This window comes from Sphaerodactylus townsendi, linkage group LG04, assembly GCF_021028975.2.
Source record: "Sphaerodactylus townsendi isolate TG3544 linkage group LG04, MPM_Stown_v2.3, whole genome shotgun sequence".
In the NCBI taxonomy this organism is placed as follows: domain Eukaryota; kingdom Metazoa; phylum Chordata; class Lepidosauria; order Squamata; family Sphaerodactylidae; genus Sphaerodactylus; species Sphaerodactylus townsendi.
Genome location: NC_059428.1, coordinates 5785407 through 5806112, shown reverse-complemented (window position 1 = coordinate 5806112; position 20706 = coordinate 5785407). Strand labels below are relative to the sequence as shown.

The window sequence follows — 20706 nt, the reverse complement described above, 5'->3', positions numbered from 1 at the left end:
ATTGTGGCTTTCCACAAACTGTGAAAAACCAAAGGGCTTTTCTGCTCTGCTAACAGGGTTGCATTGCACAAAATGGATCACAATTTTACTTGGATAAGTGATTGAGACCGTGGTCTGTACTGCAGCGTATCATTGTATTTAGGATCCTATCATGTAACTTCTGTATTACTTAATATGTCATTTGAATATTTATGCTATGCTTCAGTTCTTTTTGGTTATCCTAGACTTCCAAAATCCTAATTCATTGGTTATTGAATGCATCATTTTGTTGACTGCCTTGACTCAACATATAGTCCCTGTGAGAACGGTGGACTGTAAATGACATTAAATAAAATTGAAAATGAATAAGATGAGTTTCCCATTGATACGTTTCCTGCTTTTGACAGTCATAAAAACTCAATATATTGGCTCACTCCCATATTTTCTCACGGAGAATGAGAAACAGTACATTCCTTGTCCTGGGATACAAAGCAAAATGTCTCTAAAAGTGAAATCTCTGCTTGGTTCTTAAAGCAGCAAACTTTTTAAAAATTGTATCTGATTACCATAGAGCGGTGAAGATCACCGGATAAGTGTGGGCTGGTCATAGTCTGACAGTCTGATCCACCTCACAGGGTTGTTGCAAGGTTAAAATTAGCCCCACCCATTATCAGGGTGCCACTCTCCAGGTGCCACCATTGATTTCCAGACAGCCAAAAGAAAATGGCTGCTTAGAAGGGTGGGCTCTATGACTGTAAACCCCTCCCACGGTCCCTCCCAAGGCTCCGCCCCCAAAATCTTCGAGTATTTCCTGCCCTCGCACTAGCAAGCCTATGGCACTGTATGAAGTTCGTGCGCATATGCTAATTCGGCATGTATATGTGTTAGAGCAAAAACAGGACCAGGCAGTAGGCGATGGGGAAGACCTCTGCCTTAGACCCTGGAGAATCACAAAGGTCCCTTCCGCACATGCAGAATAATGCACTTTCAATCCACAATTGAATTTGCAAGTGGATTTTGCTATTCCGCACAGTAAAATCCAGCTGCAAAGTGCATCGAAAGTGGATCGAAAGTGCATTATTCTGCATGTGTGGAAGGGGCCATAGAGAGAGGCTGTGGCTCAGTGGTAGAGCACGTGCTTGGCATGCAGAACGCCCCAAGTTCAATCCCCGGCATCTTCAGTTAAAAGGACCGGGCAGTAGGTGTTGTGAAAGAGCTCCACCTGAGACTCGGCAGAGCTGCTGCTCATCTGTGTAGACCAGTGATGGCGAACCTATGGCACAGGTGCCAGAGGTGGCACTCGAAGCCCTCTCTATGGGCACGCACACACAGTGTTCATCATGTGGGGGGCAGAAAATCACCCCCACACTCATCTAGGCACAGCCTGGGCCACTGGAGGCAGCGACGTGCGCACACCATGATGAGTAGGGAGGGACTCGGCTGCGGCGGGCCTGGTGTCTGTGCTCAGGGTGGCACCTGCCCGAGGTGGGGGGGAGGGTGCAGTGGTGGCAGAGATGCTAGAGAGGCACAGAGCAGTGCACGCAGGACTTGCTGGAGGCTAGAGCAGGCTGGCCCCTGCTCGAGTGGGTGGGGCGGAGGAAGAGGGAGCCAACTGTTTTTCTCTAAACTAAAACCTCAGCATTCAGGTTAAATTGCCGTGTTGGCACTTTGCGATAAATAAGTGGGGTTTGGGTTGGAATTTGGGCCCTCGGTCTCAAAAAGGTTCGCCATCACTGGTGTAGACCATCCTGACTGTTACTGATTGATGAACAGCTTCCAAATCTGCCCTCCCCGGGCACCACCTCTGAATCTACAGGAATTCCCCACGCCAGATTTGGCAAACACGGTCACGCCCTGCTAAGTCCATGGCAGTATCGGGCAAAATAAATAAGTCTTTCAGCACCTTGGAAATTAGCTACCTGTAATTTTGCATCTAGCGTCAACTTTTGTGAACCAAATGAGAAAGTATTTATTTAGTTAGGCTACCAAAAAAAAGAATGGGTGAAAAGTCCATTGATCTCTTCATGGTAACATAAAGATGGAACCTTTGTAAAAAGTAAGAATAAGGGTGAGAATATAGTGAAACGATTTGCCAATATGTAATTAGAACTATGAAATTTAAGGGTAATGGGGGAAGTCTATTTTTAAAAAAAAAATTGTTTTGTTTGTGTATGGTGTAGGCTTAGTTTAGGAAGTGGGACTTTGTGGTTTGTAGAATGGGACTGGATATTTAGTGGAGTAAGTAGTTAGTGTCGATAAATGACCTAGTTATGAATGGAGAGGGAAATGGGAGATTGGCAAGGTCAATGATGCAGGAATTACTGGGGGTGGACAACCTAATAATATAATGTTTTGAGTATGCATATATGTGAAATGTTTGGTTGAAATGCTGCTTACAGGCAAAGTTGAATGTTTTTCTTTTTTTGTTTATATGTGGATGTGACTGTGTGTATATGTGTCTTATGTCTTGTGTTTCTGTATTATATTGAACCGTATATTTAATAAAAATATTATAAAAAAAAAACTTTTGTGAACCAAAGCCTGCTCCACCTGATGCACGACGTCCCGTATCTGCCTTACGATTTAACATATTTATAGCTTGACAGGCGTCCAAGACATTGCATGAAGATTCTGTAAGTGAAATTTACATGCACCTCACCCGTATCTCAAGAAAACGGAGAAACAGTTCACTCCTTGTCCTGGGACACAATGCACAAGCGGCCCTCCCAAAAGAAATGTGCACACACATCTGGAAAGGTCTTTAGAAAGGATACAGCCTATGGATATTAGAATGAAGCCGGTTTAGTGGAAAACAAATTAGAGAGTCATACGATGGAAGGGATTTTGTACATTCTAAAAGGACTCTCAGCTAATCTAAAGCACATATATACTTAAAAGTTCATTACCGAACAGGGGGGAAAAAATCTTTTTAATGGATTGGCTCTGGATATGCTATAATGTATGGCCGTTTTCTAAAATACTTCCGCCCAGATGCGCCCCCCCCCCCCCCGCCACTAACAAGGACTTTAAAAAAAAAGCAGGGTTTCAATTTTTCACTTAAAGAACTTGAAACTGAACATATGCTAACCCTTTAAAAAAAAACTGAATGGAAAGCAAGTAAAAGTGCATATAAGAACTTGGGCTCTTAACTTTCGGAGGGGGTCTGTGTTGGATTTATATATATATTAGCAGAGTAGAACAGATTGTCAGTTGCTTTTCATATATGAGTTTACTAACTGTAAAGGGAGGGTTAATGGAGATAAAATAAGAAATCTGGGGTGCTGTGTGGTTTCCGGGCTGTATGGCTGTATTCTAGCAGCATTATCTCCCGATGTTTCGCCTGCATCTGGCATCTTCAGAGGATCTGACAAAACGTCAGGAGAGAATGCTGCTCGAACACGGCCATACAGCCCGGAAACCACACAGCACCCCAGTGATTCCGGCCGTGAAAGCCTTTGACAATATAAATAAGAAATCTCTTTCTTTTGATACCAACATGTACATTCCTGTACGCTTGGTTACATCTTGGTACCTATCTGCTGTCTCGTGCTCGTGGTGGTGTCCTCTTCTCAAACAAACAAACAAACGGTTAACTTTATAACTTTAAATGTGCGTGCTCACTAACATGTAAGCAATGGCTATCTGACTGACCAATAGCTAATCAATGGATCAGGTCACAAAGAGTGGTGACTTCAGCAACTCATTTACATATAAACAGTTAACCCTTTTGTAACTGAGTCGTGACAGACACTTGCAAAATCCCAACAGGCCATTTGCTCTAGAGGAGCAAATTTGCAAAGGAGGGTGGCCAAACTTGCTGAACGTAAGAGCTTCAGGCCCCTTCCGCACACGCAAAATAATGTGTTTTCAAGCCACTTTCACAACTGTTTGCACGTGGATTTTGCCATTCCACACAGATTCAAAGAGCACTGAAAGCAGTTTGAAAGTGCATTATTCTGCTTGTGCGGAAGGAGCCTCAGAGAATAAATGTCAGATGTTTAAGAGCCACCAGAGAGGAACAATTACACACACGTGTTTTATCATTACAGGCAATATTTAAACAATTCTTTTATATAACTATTAAAAAATAACCATGCATAATAAGTATTTGGGTATGTATTTTTATTAATTTTGTTAATGTTAAATGAGACTGGCAAAAATAAAAACAACAACGGAACCCCCATATACAAATTGGTGGTTTACCGTTCAAAATCAGCATAGTAGGTTTGCATTGGCAGCATGACAATGCATTAACACATGCTGCCTATGTCTACTGTGTGTTTTTCCCACTATTTCTTCAAGGAGTTCAGGCCAGGCGGGCATGCAATCGTTCTCCCTCACGACAATCCTTACGGTGTTCAGGCTAGGTTGAAAAGAACGACAGTGAACCCTACGGCAGCATGGCACAGGAGAGAGCCTGTGACGGTTTTGCGCATTCCACGACTGCGTGGTAGTAAATCCAGTTGCAAGACAAGGCGGTCCATAAACCCGTTAAGGTTTGCTACAGTCCCGCCTTTCCTTTTCAGAGCCATCGCTCCTCCTGGCTTCGCAACGCTGCGTTAAAACAAACGCGATCCTAATTTTCAATCCGGCGCACAACCGGAGCGCATGAACACCCCCGGTTATCAGGCGGCATCGGCTGCGCATGCTCTAAAAGCCCTTCTCCCACCAAGCGGCGCAATTCCTCCCGTTCTGTTTTTAATACTACGACAATGGCTCCATAGGACGCATGCGTAGTAGCGTCGCGCTGGACTCTCCCATAAAGGTGCAAAAAGCTTTACACAAAAGAAACGTCCGGGTACAAGATGAAGGTGCGGGGGAAAGGGAGGCTGGATCTAGTAATTGAAGCTGGAGCGACACTCGAACAAAGTTTGTTGCAGCATGAAACTTCCGTAGCTCATTTTGTCAGAAATGCATTTCTTACAAATTCTATAAAATGTTTCTGGACCTCGTTTGGCCCCCTCTTTATTATCTCTGGAGCTGAACCGGAGGAGCTGGTTGGTGGGACTGGGAGAAACAGGTTAGAATTGTGTTGCCAACCTCCAGGTGACCCCTGGAGATATCCTGCTGTTACCCTTGACCTCCAAGCTGGAGACCTCCCTCACTGCAATTGCTCTTCAAGCAGCCAAGATCATTTTCCCAGGAGTAAACTGCTGCTGTGGCAGCTGGACTCTATTGTATTATATCTCATTGAAATCCCTCCCCTCAGGCTCCAGCCCTCCCCAAATCCCCAGGACTTTACCCAACCCACAACTGGCAACACTATTCCCTCCCCCTATTCCGGCGCCGCTTTGAAAAGAAAAGCGAAGAAAGCTGCACGGGGGGTGGGGGTGAAAGGAGGGGGGGGTGAAAGAGGGGGGGGGCTGCATTGGGGCTAGAAGCAATGAATCCCGGTCGCCCTAAAGGCGAAGGACCCCTTCTGTTGCAGTAAATGATATCCGAAAGTGTCGTCTCCCTCTGCGGTCTGCGCGTCGAAACTCTTGGTGCGGGAGAAAAAGGGGCGGCGCGCGCGACCCCTCGGGCGGCTCCGATTGGCGGGCGGGCCGCGGGCGGCCGGCCGCGGTGCCTGCTGGGAAGGAGGCCTCCGCGGCTGCGCGTCCCGCTCCCCCTTCCTGAGGTGGCGCCGCCGCCGCTCCCCTCTGGCCGCGCGGGGCGTTTGAAGGCGCCGCCATGCCCAACTTCTGCGCCGCCCCGAACTGCACCCGCAAGAGCACCCAGAGCGACCTGGCCTTCTTCCGCTTCCCGCGGGACCCCACCCGGTCAGTACCCGGGGACGCGGGCAGGCGCGTTCACACGTGACGCGGCCGCCGCCCCGTGTCTGCGACGAGAACCGTGGCCGCGGGGGGCGGGGCAAGGGCGGGGCGGGAGGCTCCGAGGGGCTGGTCCTCTGCGGCCGAGCGGGCGCGTTCATACGTGCAAGGCTTGGTCTTCCGGGCGCTCTCGCGTGTCTGGGGGGCGGGACCCCTCGGAGCCTTTTCTCGCACTTGTGAATCGGCAACCCCGAGCGTTCGTCTCCCCGCAAAGGGAGGTTCGCACATGCGTGTCCGGACCTTTCGGTCCGCACGTGAGTGCCCCGGAGAGCAGGTCCACGTGCGTTTGGTTCCGCCTTCATTTCTGTTTTGTGGGTGGATTTTTTTCCGGTTATTTTAGCAATTCTCTTTTAACGAATTACATCTATTGACGTTATTGTGTTATATTGTATTATATTTGGGTCCTCTTCACACCACCTGCGTGTAGTCACTGGCAAGACTTTTGCCTTGATAATTGTACTCACATTATTATGAGTTTCTTATATTTTAGTAGGTTTTACGGATTTTAAATAGGTTTTACTGCTATATTGTTATTTATTGCATCTGGGTTTAGTTTGTTAGTATTTTATTACTTTTATCTTAGTTGTAACCTTCCCTGAGACCTTTAGGTATAGATGGTGAAATTTAAATAGGCAAACATATTCAGGGGTGTCCAATTCTGGTCCTCCGGATGTCCAGGGACTACAATGTTCATGGACTACCAGGGGCTGATGGGAATTGTAGTCCATGAATATCTGGAGGGCCAGAGTTGGACACCCTGGAAATAAATAAAATATTATATTTATCTGGCGAAGGGATCTTTGAACTCTGGAAAACCTTGTAGGTCTCTAAGATGCTGCTGGTCTTAAATCTCGCCTATTGACTTCCTTTTCACCCTGCCTTTGTCCCCAACGGGGAACAAAAGTAGCCAGAGTTGTGCTCTTCTGTTGCATTTTGTCCTCTCGAGAACCTTTTGAGGCAAGGCTGAGTGAGTACGTGACTGGTTCGAGGCCAGCCAGGGAACATAAGAACATAAGAACTAGCCTGCTGGATCAGACCAGAGTCCATCTAGTCCAGCATTCTGCTACTCGCAGTGGCCCACCAGGTGCCTTTGGGAGCTCACATGCAGGAGGTGAAAGCAATGGCCTTCTGCTGCTGCTGCTGCTCCCGAGCACCTGGTCTGCTAAGGCATTTGCAATCTGAGATCAAGGAGGATCAAGATTGATAGCCATAGATTGACTTCTCCTCCATAAATCTGTCCAAGCCCCTTTTAAAGCTATCCAGGTTAGTGGCCATCACCACCTCCTATGGAAGCATATTCCAAACACCAATCACACGTTGCGTGAAGAAGTGTTTCCTTTTATTAGTCCTAATTCTTCCCCCCAGCATTTTCAATGAATGCCCCCTGGTTCTAGTATTGTGAGAAAGAGAGAAAAATTTCTCTCTGTCAACATTTTCTACCCCATGCATAATTTGATAGACTTCAATCATATCCCCCCTCAGACGTGCGTGGCTGGAGGTAAAATTATGAACCTGCGTGGCTGGAGGTAAAATTATGAACCTGGGCCTTCCAGATCTTAGTCTGACACTCAGCTTCTCCACACATGCTCTTGGGTTAGACGTGTAGTCCCGCTGTGAGGGTTGGGATCGTGTTGGGGGACCCCATAGTTTTCTGAGTAATTTGTGGTCATCTGTCCAGTGCAGTTATATATGTTTGCTTCCAGTCTGATATCACAAGACAGTTTCCAAACATCAATGTTTTTACAATATTGTGAGTTTTCTGGGTTGTATGGCCGTGTTCTAGTAGCATTTTCGCCTGCATCTGTCGCTGGCATCTTCAGAGGATCTGATGGTAGTAAAGCAAGTGTAATTTGCATGTGTTCAGTGAAATCTTAACTTACACTTGCAAACTGCACCTTTAACACTTTTAACCAGTGGAAATGGTTCTTTCTCCCACCCTGGACATTCCACAGGTATATTATACTCCACTTCTTTTACTACCATCAGATCCTCTGAAGATGCCAGCGAGAGATGCAGGCCAAACGTCAGGAGAAAATGCTACTGGGACACAGCCTTACAACCCGGAAAACCCGCAACCCCCTAGTGATTCTGGCCGTGAGAGCCTTCGACAATATCATTGTTTTTGCTGCTCGAGTCTGTTGGGTCCCATTATTTGTCAGCTGCCCTACCACATAGGGCAGTGATGGCGAACCTTTTAGAGAGCGAGTGCCAGGGGTGGAGCAAGGGGAATCTGTGCCCGGGGTATGTGTGCCCTGTGCGCCCCTGCCACGCCCCCACCCTGCCCTGGAATGCCCCCCAGAGTGCCATGAAACACCCCCACCACGCCCCCGGAATACCCTTGCCATGCCCCTGCAGGGGCGCACGCCCAATGTGTCTCGCACCCCTTGGCGCTATGCTACTGCCGAGTGCCCAAACTGTGGCAACAGCGCACGTGCCCACAAAGAGGGCTCTGAGTGCCACCTCTGGCACGCGTGCCATAGGTTCGCCACCACTGACATAGGGTGACCCCTTTTTTAGGCCCAGGCCTTTTCTACTGTTGCCCTGGCCCTATGCAATCTCTTCCTTGGAGATCTTCCAGGACTTTGGAGGGGGTCTGAATGGCAAGCATCTTTCAAGCGGAGTAGAGGGGGAGATCTGGAGTTTACTATTTTAGTTTTGGCTTTAAGCTGAAAATGTAGGGAACTATTTTTGCAGGCTGCCTTGAATCACAAGGAAAGGCGGGCTGTGTCCATTCAGTGTCATCAAGTTGCTTCCAGTTCCTGACGACCCTGTGAATCAAAGTCCTCGAAAATGTTCTGTCCTTGAATGATTATACAGCATACTCTGGCCTTTGGTGAGGGTATGATTCCTCGAGGATTTTCATTGCAGACGCTCTCACTTACAGAGCCGAAGTCCCGGAAACCCCGCTGTTCCCAAGAATGGGCAAACCTCCACTGTTTCCCTGTGCTTTGAGGTTTCCACTCCTTCTGATCTTTCATCCCTCACCACACTCTTTGCAGGTATTTCGGTGGGACTGATGGCCAGCACCCCACACCCCAAAGTAATTAACGATAATGAGGCTGCGCAACAGTGATATGAGGAATATCTGCATGAAATCTAAAGGGCTTTTAAAAAGGGCAATCTTGTGATCGATGAGGAGCGATCCCAAAATGAAGGCAGGCAACCTGCACAGCAGAGAGTGGGGCGCCTCCTTGTGTGTAAACAGAAAAAAGCGAGGTGATTCCTCTGCGGAGCGAGGAGTGTCGCGGAAAGCACTCCATGCTTAATGAGCCCTTAACAGCCTTGCTCAGGCTAGGCTTGAGCAATACCGAAAAAATCGGTAAAATTTGGATCCGGCTTTATTGGGTTTTAAAATTATTGTTAAATACCTGATTCAGTAAATGGGAATATTTTTGGATTTTCCAAATGAACTGAAAAAATTCAGGTCCGTCTGAATTTTTTGGTATTTTTAGTAATTTGTTTTGGTTTTCAGCCTGTAGGGGATGTATTTTGCAGGGTATCTTCAGGAGACTCTCTTGATGATATCACCCTGGTTTGGTTCAGGGATTCCAATTTTATGGATCCCCAAAGAAGGTGCCCCCCCCCAATTGTTTCCAATGGGAGCAATTCGGCTTTTTTTGCGATTTGGGCATGCCAAATCGCCAAGCCTACTCGGGACTTGCCAACGTAGGGCCGTGGTTTCCTTCATAGAGTCGATCCATCCCATCTCGGGCCTTCCTCATTTCCTGCTGCCTTTTACACTTCCTGGTATTATTGTCTTTTCCAGTGGCATTTGTCTTCTCTTAATGTGATCAAAATACGACTGCCTTAGTTTAGTCTTTTTAGCCATTACCAAGTGGGATGCAAGTGTTTTTATAAATAATATACGCACCACACGCTTGGCTACGAGCCAGCACCACTAGTTTTTTTTATACGGAAATAGGTTGGGGAGAAACAGTTAGGCTTTCCTCCTCCATTTGATTCTCCTGCTTAATTTTGATGGTCCTCACCAACACTCTTTTTCGTCCTGGAGTGAAGGAAGTTATATAGGAGGTTTTTATTGGCCAGTGAGGAGCCTGGGTCCCCATCCTACCCCAGTGCATGCAGGGAGGTGGGCTGTTTAAAATATATATATGCAAGGCTGTATAAACTGACCAGGAGGCCCTCTGGAGCAGCAGTGGCGTAGGAGGTTAAGAGCTTGTGTATCTAATCTGGAGGAACCGGGTTTGATTCCCAGCTCTGCCGCCTGAGCTGTGGAGGCTTATCTGGGGAATTCAGATTAGCCTGTGCACTCCCACACACACCAGCTGGGTGACCTTGGGCTAGTCACAGCTTCTCGGAGCCCCACCTACTTCACAGGGTGTTTGTTGTGAGGGGGGAAGGGCAAGGAGATTGTAAGCCCCTTTGAGTCTCCTTACAGGAGAGAAAGGGGGATATAAATCCAAACTCTTCTTCTTCTTCTCCTCTAATTCAGCGTGGTCTCTTCTCACTGCTGCCTAACTGGAGGTCCTCGGGGAGCTCACGATTCTAATTGCCGGCCCCGCTGCTGACCTCTAGCAGTCAAAAGATCAAGGGGCATATTGATTATAAACTGAGAGGTCCCGTGTCAAAAACAATTCAGTCATTGGTGTGTCCAGCTAGAAGAAGAGTTTGAATTTATACTCCCCCTTTCTCTCCTGCAAGGACTCTCAAAGGGGCTGACAATCTCCTTTCCCTTCCCACCTGGCACAACACACCCTGTGAGGTGGGTGGGGCTGAGAGAGCTCCGAAGAACTGTGACTAGTCCAAGGTCTTCCAGCTGGCATGTGTTGGAGTGCACAAGCTAATCTGGTTCCCCAGATAAGCCTCCACAGCTCAAGGTTGCATGTGGAGGAGAAGGGGAAACAGATGTACAGTAAAGTAAAAACGGGTGCAAGATACAAAGGGAAGCAATTCTGTGGTTTTAACAGAGGACTGAGATACTTGCAGGTGAGAAGAGTAGATGAATCGATTGAAGTGCGGTTGTGAGAGCGGTCAGTTTGTCTTCTGTTCAGAACTCGCACTTTGTCTTTAGGTGTCTGTTTGGCAGCAAGGAAATCTGTAAATTTTACACCTCAAGGCCAGTATTGTCTACCCAGACTGGTAGCAGCTCTTTTAGCTGGAGATACTGGGGATCGAACCTACGACCTTTGTGCCAAGCGGAGGCCTTACCACTGAGCCACAAGTTCCTTGCCAAAGGACCATCACACATCTCCTGAGTTGGCGTTATAGTTTGCTGAAACATGTTCCTCTCCTTTTTCAGATTGAATGATAGTTATCCTTCCTCAGTGGCTACAAGTCAGAGGGGAGATATTTCTTGTGAAAGAATACCTTTTAAACCACCTTTTTTTCCTGCAGAAAGCCTTTTTTAAAGGAGCCTGAGATGTTATTTGAGACCAGGACTGATCGAGCCAAGCCAATTATGAACCCCCAGTATAAGCTTCTTAAAGGCTTGTCCGTGCTCCGTGGTGCTTAATAAGGCCAGTAATTAAACCTAATTTCAGGCTTTGACTTCAGGCAGAGAAGCAAGCGATGTTCACGGTTCTGATGCGGGGGTTTAGCGTTTCTCGGCTATCTTTTCCAGAGTTCAAATTGGATGTGACCTTTCCTGGTACATTCAAAAAGGTTTACTTTATAGAATTGGCTGTCTGTCTCCTGTGGTTGTGTGAGAATAGATTCCTTTTGGGGAGCGGTTATCAAATTTTACTGGATGCCATATTGTGTTGTTCAGCATATGGACAGGTTGTGAAGGCCTGCGGCCAGTACAGTAAACTTTTGCTACTACTTCTGGATGCCGAGATGGGGTACTCACTCGTCCCTGGGAAAGTTGATTGGGAAGGGTTACTGGCAAGAGCAGTGATTCATTCAGAGACCAAGCAGGGAGCTCCCTCTGTGGATGGGTACTATAGACTCAGAGAAGTCTTTGTTTTTTTTTATGGGGTAGCCACATTGATCTGCAGTAGAAAAGCAGATTTGAGTCCAGCAGCTCCTTAAAACACAAGCAGACTCTCGAAAGTATAAGCCATAGGTGTCAAACTCACGCCCCTCCAGATGTTATGAACTACACTTCCCATCATCCCCTGCCAGTATGGGGCTGGCAGGGGATGATGGGAACTGTAGTCCATAACACCTGGAGGACCGCGAGCTTGACACCTGTGGTATAAGCTTTCGAGAGACAAAGCTCCCTCTGATTACATGAGCGTTGACTTTCAGAAGCTTATGCCCAGGAAATCTTTTAAGATGCTACAGAACTCGAATCCCGCTTTTCGATTTTTCGGTCGTTTGCAGCATGCATTCTAGGAGCGACTGCCCCAACCCATTCTGACAGCTAAAAATCTTAACGTCTCTCGCAGATGTCTCCGGTGGGTCGAAAACTGCCGAAGGGCCGATCTGGAAGATAAGACTCCAGACCAACTGAACAAGCATTACCGGCTGTGCGCGAAACACTTTGAATCTTCAATGATATGCAGAAGCGTAAGTGGAAAGAGGGCGTTGTCTATGGCTTTTTTGTTTTGTTTTATGGTCTAAACCAGTGATGGCGAACCTATGGCATGGGTGCCAGAGGTGGCACTCGGAGCCCTCTCTGTGGGCACGCGCACACAGAGTTCATCATGTGGGAGGCGGAAAATCACACACACACACACATCTAGACTGACCTGGGCCACTGAGCACAATGTGCTCGCACCGCAGTGAGCAGGAAGGACTCGGCTGGCGGGCCTGGTGCGTGTGCTCTGGGTGGCTGCTGCCCGAGGGGCGGGTGCAGAGGAGGCAGAGATGCTAGAGAGGCACAAAGCGGTGTGCGCGGGACTTGCTGGAGGCTAGAGCAGGCTGGCCCCTGCTCGAGCAGGTGGGGCGAAGGAAGAGGGAGCCAACCGGTTTTTTTTAAAACTAAAACCTCAGCATTCAAGTTTAATTGTCGGGTTGGCACTTTGCGATAAATAAGTGGGGTTTGGGTTGCAATTTGGGCACTCAGTCTCAAAAAGGTTCGCCATCGCTGGTCTAAAACCTGGGTCCCCAGCCTCTCTGAGCTTGTGAGCACATCTGGAATTTTAACACGACATGGGGGGCAAAGCCACAAAATAGTTGCCGGAAAATGGTTGCTGTTGGAGGTGGACACAAAGCGATCGCCGCAGCTTGATTTCAGTAACATGGTGCAGATCTTTGTCCTGTAGTGGGAGCTGCCACCAAAAAAACTGGAAAAAGAAAACCTGCACAGCCAATCAGTTTTCCTGGGCAAAAGGTCTACCTGATTTCACCCATTTCTTAAAAACACTTGGCAGACACCAGAAAAGAGGACATCCCTGGGCACTGCTTTGGAGACACCTCTTTGGAGACAGAGACATCACTTTTCAGAGAGAGCCAATGTGGTGTAATGGTTAAAAGCAGGTGGATTCTAATCTGGGGAACTGGGTTTGATTCCCCACTCCTCCACCTGAGTGGCAGAGGCTGATCTGGTGAACCAAATATGTTTCCACACTCCTACATTCCTGCTGGGTGACCTTGGGCCAGTCACAGTTCTCTCTGAACTCTCTCAGCACCACCTACCTCACAAGAAGAGGAAGAAGAATAAGAGTTTGGATTTATATCCCCCCTTTTTCTCCTGCAGGAGACTCAAAGGGACTTACAATCTCCTTGCCCTTCCCCCCTCACAACAAACACCCTGTGAGGTGGGTGGGGCTAAGAGAGCTCCAAGAAGCTGTGACTAGCCCAAGGTCACCCAGCTGGCATGCAGGCTAATCTGAATTCCCCAGATAAGCCTCCACAGCTCAGGCGGCAGAGCTGGGAATCAAACCCGGTTCCTCCAGATTAGATACACGAGCTCTTAACCTCCTATGTCACTGCTGCTCCAACAAGGTGTCTGTTGTGGGGAGAGGAAGGGAAAGGAGCTTGTCAGCCACCTTGAGCCTCCTTACAGGAGAGAACTGGCGTTAACAGTGGAAGGGAATTTTTTTAAAAGTTAGCGTCTCCTCAAAAGGAATGCATTTTCATGACTTGATTTATTGCCTGTAACTAATTGGCCCATCCTCCCCACAATAGCAAGAAATTTAAGATCTCGGATTCCGCCTCCTCTCGTGCATGCCGAACCTGTATGTTTCAGTGCTTGGAAATCTCCCCGGGTTACTTAAATGTGAAAACATGCAGGGCAGACGGGCGTCCTGGGGATTCCCACAGCATGTGGTGAAGCGGTGGAATCGCAGGGCCTTCCCGTTGAGGATACCGCATTTCAGTAAAGAATTTCATCTGAAACTTTTCTCGGGGAAAAATTCTGCTCTCTGAAAGAGAATAGCATCCTCGACCCCGGAATATTTTTAAAATAACAGCATCTCTGAAACGGCCCGGTGAATTAATGACTCCAGAGGCCTGCTGGCTTTGCGTTCACTGCATCTGTCAAGAACGCAGGGATATTTTAAGGCTTTGGGCTGTCCTGTGTAGGCCGTTGAGAAATGGCTTGTAGAAGAATTACAGATGCATTAATAGAACTTTCTGCAAGCAGGTTTTTCCCTTTCTAGCAGATAAAATCCTAAATTCTCTTGTCGTCACTGGGGAGGGAAGAGGATCCAAGTGTATTTTTAAAAAAACGACAATTTTCCGGAACCAGGTTAAGTACCCAAAAATGATTAAGTGACAGAGAAGAAGAAGAAGAGTTTGGATTTATATCCCCTCTTTCTCTCCTGCAGGAGACTCAAAGGGGCTGACAATCTCCTTGCCCTTCCCCCCTCACAACAAACACCCTGTGAGGTAGGTGGGGCTGAGAGAGCTCCGAGAAGCTGTGACTAGCCCAAGGTCACCCAGCTGGCGTGTGTGGGAGTGCACAGGCTAATCTGAATTCCCCAGATAAGCCTCTACAGCTCAGGTGGCAGAGCTGGGAATCAAACCCGGTTCCTCCAGATTAGATACACAAGCTCTTAACCTCTTACGCCACTGCTAAAAAATGTCTGAATAGAGATCCCAAATTAAAGCGCCATTTATTTGTATTCATTTGCACAATGTGTGTCTTGCCTTTCTGCCTTTACAAAGGCTGCAATTGAAAACACGCAACGTAAAATTACTTTTTAAAACCATTAAAATCGACTCCTCTTCCAAATGTATATCATTGCCATGACTAAAAAACAGTCAAAATGCAGTCAAAACATAAAGGCAGCTGTTTAAAAATTGGTTTGGAAAGAGGGATCAATGAAACAAACAAATCTTCTCCACTGGTGGGACGGATGAATGATCCTACAGAGAAAGTTCCAGAGCTTTGGTGCCACAACGGAGAAGGCCCGTTTCCTGGGTTGGGAGGCACAGGAAGCAGGGCTTCCAGAGGTGGCGGTAGTGGTCAGGAAGGTTCATAAGAGACTAGGGCGTATTTCAGATACATTGGTACCTGTAGTGATGCACTGCTGACCCAGCAGGACCGTAGTAGAAGCGCGCGGCAAACCCCGCTCCTGCGGCCCTTCTGGTCGCACCGCACCCCCACTCCTCATTCCCCCATGAGTCACGGGTCATGAACTGTCTGGCTCAGTCGCCGGGTGCAGGGACAATAGCTCTGCCCCCAGGTAAGGATTAGGCTCGGACGCGTACGCTCCTCTCTGCACGTAGCCAGGTGAGATCATACATCACATGATGACCTCCCGGTCTCCCGCTCTCCCGGACTTCCCCCCGTTCCGCCCTCCTACACGCCCCCATTGGAATGATAATAAAAGGTGCCAGGAACTAGCATGCGGGAGATTCGCTAGGAACACGGACCCCCGCGCTCCCGCTGCTGGCGATCTCCACCAGATGTTATCTCCGCGTCTCGTCTCGTTCTTGCGCTGACCACGTGGTACGACTACAGGTACCAAAGAAGAAGGGTGTGGATTTATACCCCGCTTTTCTCAACTATAAGCAGTCTCAAAACAGCTTACAAACTTCTTCCCCTCTCCTCTCCTGACATCTTGTTAGGGCACCCTTGGCTTTATGTTTAGAAGTGAGGAAACAAGCCATATAGGGTTTTGAAAATCCCGGCCAGCACCTTGGAAACAAACTTGGAGCCCTGGGAGATGTTGTTATAATAATAATAAAACATAGTCAACAGTAAGCAACGCTGCCCGACAAAAATAGCTTCTCTAACGCATGGTGTAGTGGGTAAGAGTGATAGGCTCCGGTCTGGAGAACTGGATTTGTTTCCCTGCTCCTCCACATGAAGCCTGCTTTGTGATCTTGGGCTAGTCACAGAACTCTCAGAACTCTCTCAGCCCCCACCTAGGTGATTTTAAGCTGCTTTGAGACTCCTTAAAGATAGAGAAAAGCCACGTACAAAACCAGCTCTTCTATTTGTGAATGGCCAAAAAAACCAAATATGCAATTAATATATGACACAGTAATCTATTGCCTGACAGTATGACGAGTATTTGTCACTTAACTAGTTTGTCAAGAACAACATATGTTAATCCAGAGCACCACGTGCATTTCTGCTTTTGCTTTCTTTAGCTGTGCAAATGTTTTACACGTCCCAGCTTATCACCAGCTAAAAATTCAGATTAATACCAACGACGTCACGCGTTTGCATCTGCCAATATCTCATATTTTGTATCAGTCTTCTCATGAAGAAGCCGTGTTGCAAACTTGCAATCAGACAGTGAATATCTAAGACTTCTCGAAGTCTGCAATGACATAAGAAATATGAGGCATGAAGTCGAATGGAATAAGTAGACCGATATTTGTGTATGGAGAAGAAGAAGAGTTTGGATTTATATCCCCCCTTTCTCTCCTGCAGGAGACTCAAAGGGGCTTACAATCTCCTTGCCCTTCCCCCCCTCACAACAAATACCCTGTGATGTAGGTGGGGCTGAGAGAGCTCCGAGAAGCTGTGACTAGCCCAAGGTCACCCAGCTGGCATGTGTGGGAGTGCACAGGCTAATCTGAATTCCCCAGATAAGCCACCACAGCTCAGGCGGCAGAGCTGGGAATCAAACCGGGTTCCTCCAGATTAGATACACGAGCTCTTAACCTCCTATGCCACTTCTGCTCCTTGGAATCAAAAATGACCATGATACACTTGAGAATCTTTCTCCCTTGGCATAATTTTTACAAAACTTAAGAAAAGCAGATTTAAACATGAGCAGTGTTTGGTATTGAGAGTCCGTCTCCTCCTGTTTGTCCCTGTGTGCCAACCATGGCAATTAGGTAGCCATTTGTTGGCTATTCCACCACTTAGGGTGACCCATCTGGCATTGACCAGAGGCCGGGACCTTTTCTGCTGTGGCTCCATTTCTGTGGAATGGCTCCTTGAAGGAATGAAGGAGGGGGCACTCCTTGGAAATCTTCAAGAGGCTTCAAGGCCTTCCTGTTTGCCAGGACTTTTGAAGGATTTGAACGGCAAATACAAAACAGGACCCTGTCTGGCTGAAAATGAATTGGATTTCTGCCTGGCCTGTGTCCGCCTATACTGTGCCAGTGTTGTCTGGAAGCGAGTTGAACTTCTGCAAATATTATGCCAGATATATCAATCAAAACACATTGAATTTCTGCTGGTTTTAATCTAAGCTAGTGACTGAAAGCAAGTTGAATCAACTGCTTGGACTATGGCAATATCAGCTGGAAGCAAGTTGAATTTCTGTCTGTATCGAGTCAATATATCAATGTCAGCTAATGAATTCGTGTCTGAAGTGATGTGGTTGAAGCAGGTGGAAGAATTAAAGCGCCACTACGCAGGTTTAAGATATTTTTTAATTATACCTTATGTTGAAATTTTTGCCAGGTTATTGGCCATTCACACAGGATCCTGTCGTGTATTTACACTTTCTACTGTGTGTTCCCAGGTTTCAATGGAGGCATCTTAAGCGGCAGGGAGGAAGATTTTGGGTTTTTATTCTTTTTGGTTCAAGGTGCCGTAAGCCACCTTGAACCATAAGGAAAGGCAGGATATAGATGACTTAATGAATAAATATGGTTTTGTTTCGCTGTTAACTACAGTGCAGATAAACTGATGCAGGAGAATCTCCTCCTCAGAAGGCGATAGTTTCCCTGCTAAGGCGGGCCTGACACTAAAGGCCTCTCTTCTCTTTTGCAGAGTCCGTACAGGACAGTTTTGCGAGACAACGCTGTACCCACCATATTTGACCTGACGAGCCATCTAAATAACCCGCACAGCCGGCACAGAAAGAGAATCAAAGAGCTGGTAAGTCAGATTTTCTGCTCCTTACAAAAGTTTTCTCTCACAAGAGAAACTTTTCAGCGTTTAAAGCTACCTACTGTTACATAGGGCCTTACCAAGTGGGCTCACTGAGCGTTGTTTTTCTTCCCCCAGAGTGAAGAGGAAATAAGATCGCTCAAGCAGCAGAAGAGTAAGTGGTTAACCTGTTGACGATCAGCTGCCACTTAGAGGGGACTCCCTTTCAGTTTTGATTGTTTAGGGGTTCTCTTCCGTCCCAGGGTCAGGCAGGGTTCCGTCAGGGGTGGGCAGGGTTCAGCCGAGGTGTACCAAATTCACCTGAATCTGGAGTTCTGCCCGAGGCTGTATTACCTCTGTTTTTTTAGTTTCATGAACTGGGCAACATCTGTTCAAGTTGATGGAGACTTGAAAAGTGCTTGGTTTCAGGCTGGAGAGATTAGCGAACGGGGCCCCAACGTGGTGGCCGTGGGCCCCATGTCACCTGCTAACACTTCTCCTAGAGCCTGCCAGGTGTTTAGAAAGTGGGCGGGACTAGATGGGGTTTTTGCCCAGGCAGGCTTCTGATTGGTCATTGGAATCTTGATTGGCTGTGCGATATTAAAAATATTGCTTTGGCAGCTAACACGAAAGTGAAAATGTAGAAAACTTGTACAAACAGGCTACAATAATGACTTCAAAAAATTAGTTCTCCCACTGGAGTAGCAATTTACTTTTAAGTAACCAAAATAATTTTATAATTTTACAAACAGTAACCAAATGTTTTGGAAAAATTGTTTACATTCTCCCATTGGAATAATATATATAAACACAAGTTAGAACGGCACGGCAATGTAATCTAATATAAATATAACAGCTAGCCAGATTCTAGATAATTAACCAACTGGCCTTGTTAAACTTCACGGAAAGGCAGGTCAGGGTTTTTCAAAATACAATAATGGTTACAATCAGGGAGGACAACGCTCGGCAATTGGTTTGTTCTTATGCCTCTCGAAATGTCCTGGCAGCTAACACAGCACACGGATCTGCACTGTGTGACTGAAGGTAAACTCTGACAGCCATTTTTGGCCACTTGATACTACCTGATTTGCACAACTCACCCAGACCTGGCTACTTGCCGCTGTTCAGCAGCCAGCCACCCCACAAAGGCCAGGGTGTATAGTGGTTAGAGTTTCAGACTGGCATCTGGAAGACCCAGGTTGCATCTGCTTTGGAATCTCCCTGGATGACCTTGGGTCAGCCATGCACCTTCAGCATAGCCTACCTCGTGGGGTGGTTGTTTCCCGTTCTCAGATCTCGCAGTGAAATTTCTCCATGAATTCTGTCCGCTGTCAGCAAGTTTTTCTTTGAGGCTTAACAATCGGCAGTAGGGAAAGTATTGCCCGGGATTTTTTATTACTGTTTGGCTACCTTTCCCCCCCTTCTCTCTTCCAGCTGATGAACCTTACGAGCAAGAAAAGGCCAACCCGGAGTCTGGTGACAACGAGCTCCAGAATCCGGCTTCCGAGGAAGGAGGCGACGAGCCCGTGAGAGACAACGTCCCCCTGACCCAAGAAGAGCGGGAGAACAAAGATTATCTAAAGTCACTGTTTGAAATCCTGATCCTGATGGGGAAACAGAACATTCCTCTGGACGGCCACGGAGCCGACGAGGTGCCGGAAGGAATTTTCACCCCCGACAACGTCCAGGCTCTTTTGGACTTCAGAATAAACTCCGGCGACGAGGTTTTGAGGAAGCGGTTTGAGACCACGGCGGTGAACCTGTCCTATTGCTCGCAATCTCAGCAGAAGCAGATGCTGGAGATCTGCGAGAGCTGCGTGCGGGAGGAGACGCTCCGGGAAGTCCGAGAGTCTCATTTCTTCTCCATCGTCACGGAGGAGGTCGTGGATCTCGCCGGAGAGGACCACTTGCCCGTGCTGGTCCGGTTCGTCGACGACTCTCACAACCTGCGGGAGGAGTTCATCGGGTTTGTGCCGTACCAGGCGGATCCCGACGTCCTGGCTGTCAAATTGCACACCACCATCATTGAACAGTGGGGGCTGAACATGGAGTATTGCCGAGGCCAGGCCTACATCGTCTCCAGCGGGTTTGCTTCCAAGATGAAGACGGTGGCCACGAGAATTTTGGAGAAGTACCCCTACGCTGTGTATACGCTGTCCTCTTCCTGTGCCTTGAACATATGGCTAGCTAAGTCTGTTCCGGTCTTGGGCATTTCCATTGCACTTGGGACGATAGAAGAGGTTTGCTCGTTCTTCCACCAGTCGCAGGTGCTAGCCGATTTGGACAACGTCATTTCCATTCTCTTCCAGAATAGCGAGGAAAGAGGGAAGGAGCTAAAGGACGTTGTCCGCTCCCACTGGACAGGCAGGCACGACACCTTTGAGATCATAGTCGACCTCATGCAAGCCGTCGTGCTGTGCTTGGACGGCATCAACGAGTCGTCCAGCCGATGGAACACCTTGATCGCCGGCCGAGCTCACATCCTGTCGAGCGTGCTGGCCGACTTTGACTTTGTGGTCACCGTCGTGATCATCAAGAACATTCTCTCGTTCACGAGGGCCTTCGGCAAGAACCTCCAGGGCCAGACGTCGGACGTCTTCTTTGCGGCCAGCAGCCTAACCGCCGTGCTGCACTCCCTGAACGAAGTGATGGAGAACATTGAGGTCTACCACGAATTCTGGTTCGAGGAAGCGACCAACTTGGCCGCCAAGCTGGACCTGCCCGTGAAGCTCCCCGGGAAGTTTTGCCGAGCTCAGCAAGGGAGCTTGGACTCCGAGGTCTCGCCGG

The 20706-nt window shown here is 47.8% G+C and overlaps 1 protein-coding gene across 1 annotated transcript in view; it reads left to right on the top strand.

The window, feature by feature from the left end:
* The first annotated feature begins 5554 nt into the window (after positions 1 to 5554).
* THAP12 (THAP domain containing 12) overlaps positions 5555 to 20706 on the top strand; it is a 21624-nt gene continuing 6472 nt past the window's right edge. Inside the window, exons 1-5 of the mRNA XM_048493046.1 lie at positions 5555 to 5738; positions 12140 to 12260; positions 17821 to 17928; positions 18058 to 18094; positions 19354 to 20701. Coding sequence (XP_048349003.1) covers positions 5650 to 5738; positions 12140 to 12260; positions 17821 to 17928; positions 18058 to 18094; positions 19354 to 20701 — 1703 coding nt within the window. The 5' untranslated portion in view covers positions 5555 to 5649. The remainder of the gene's footprint in view (positions 5739 to 12139; positions 12261 to 17820; positions 17929 to 18057; positions 18095 to 19353; positions 20702 to 20706) is intronic.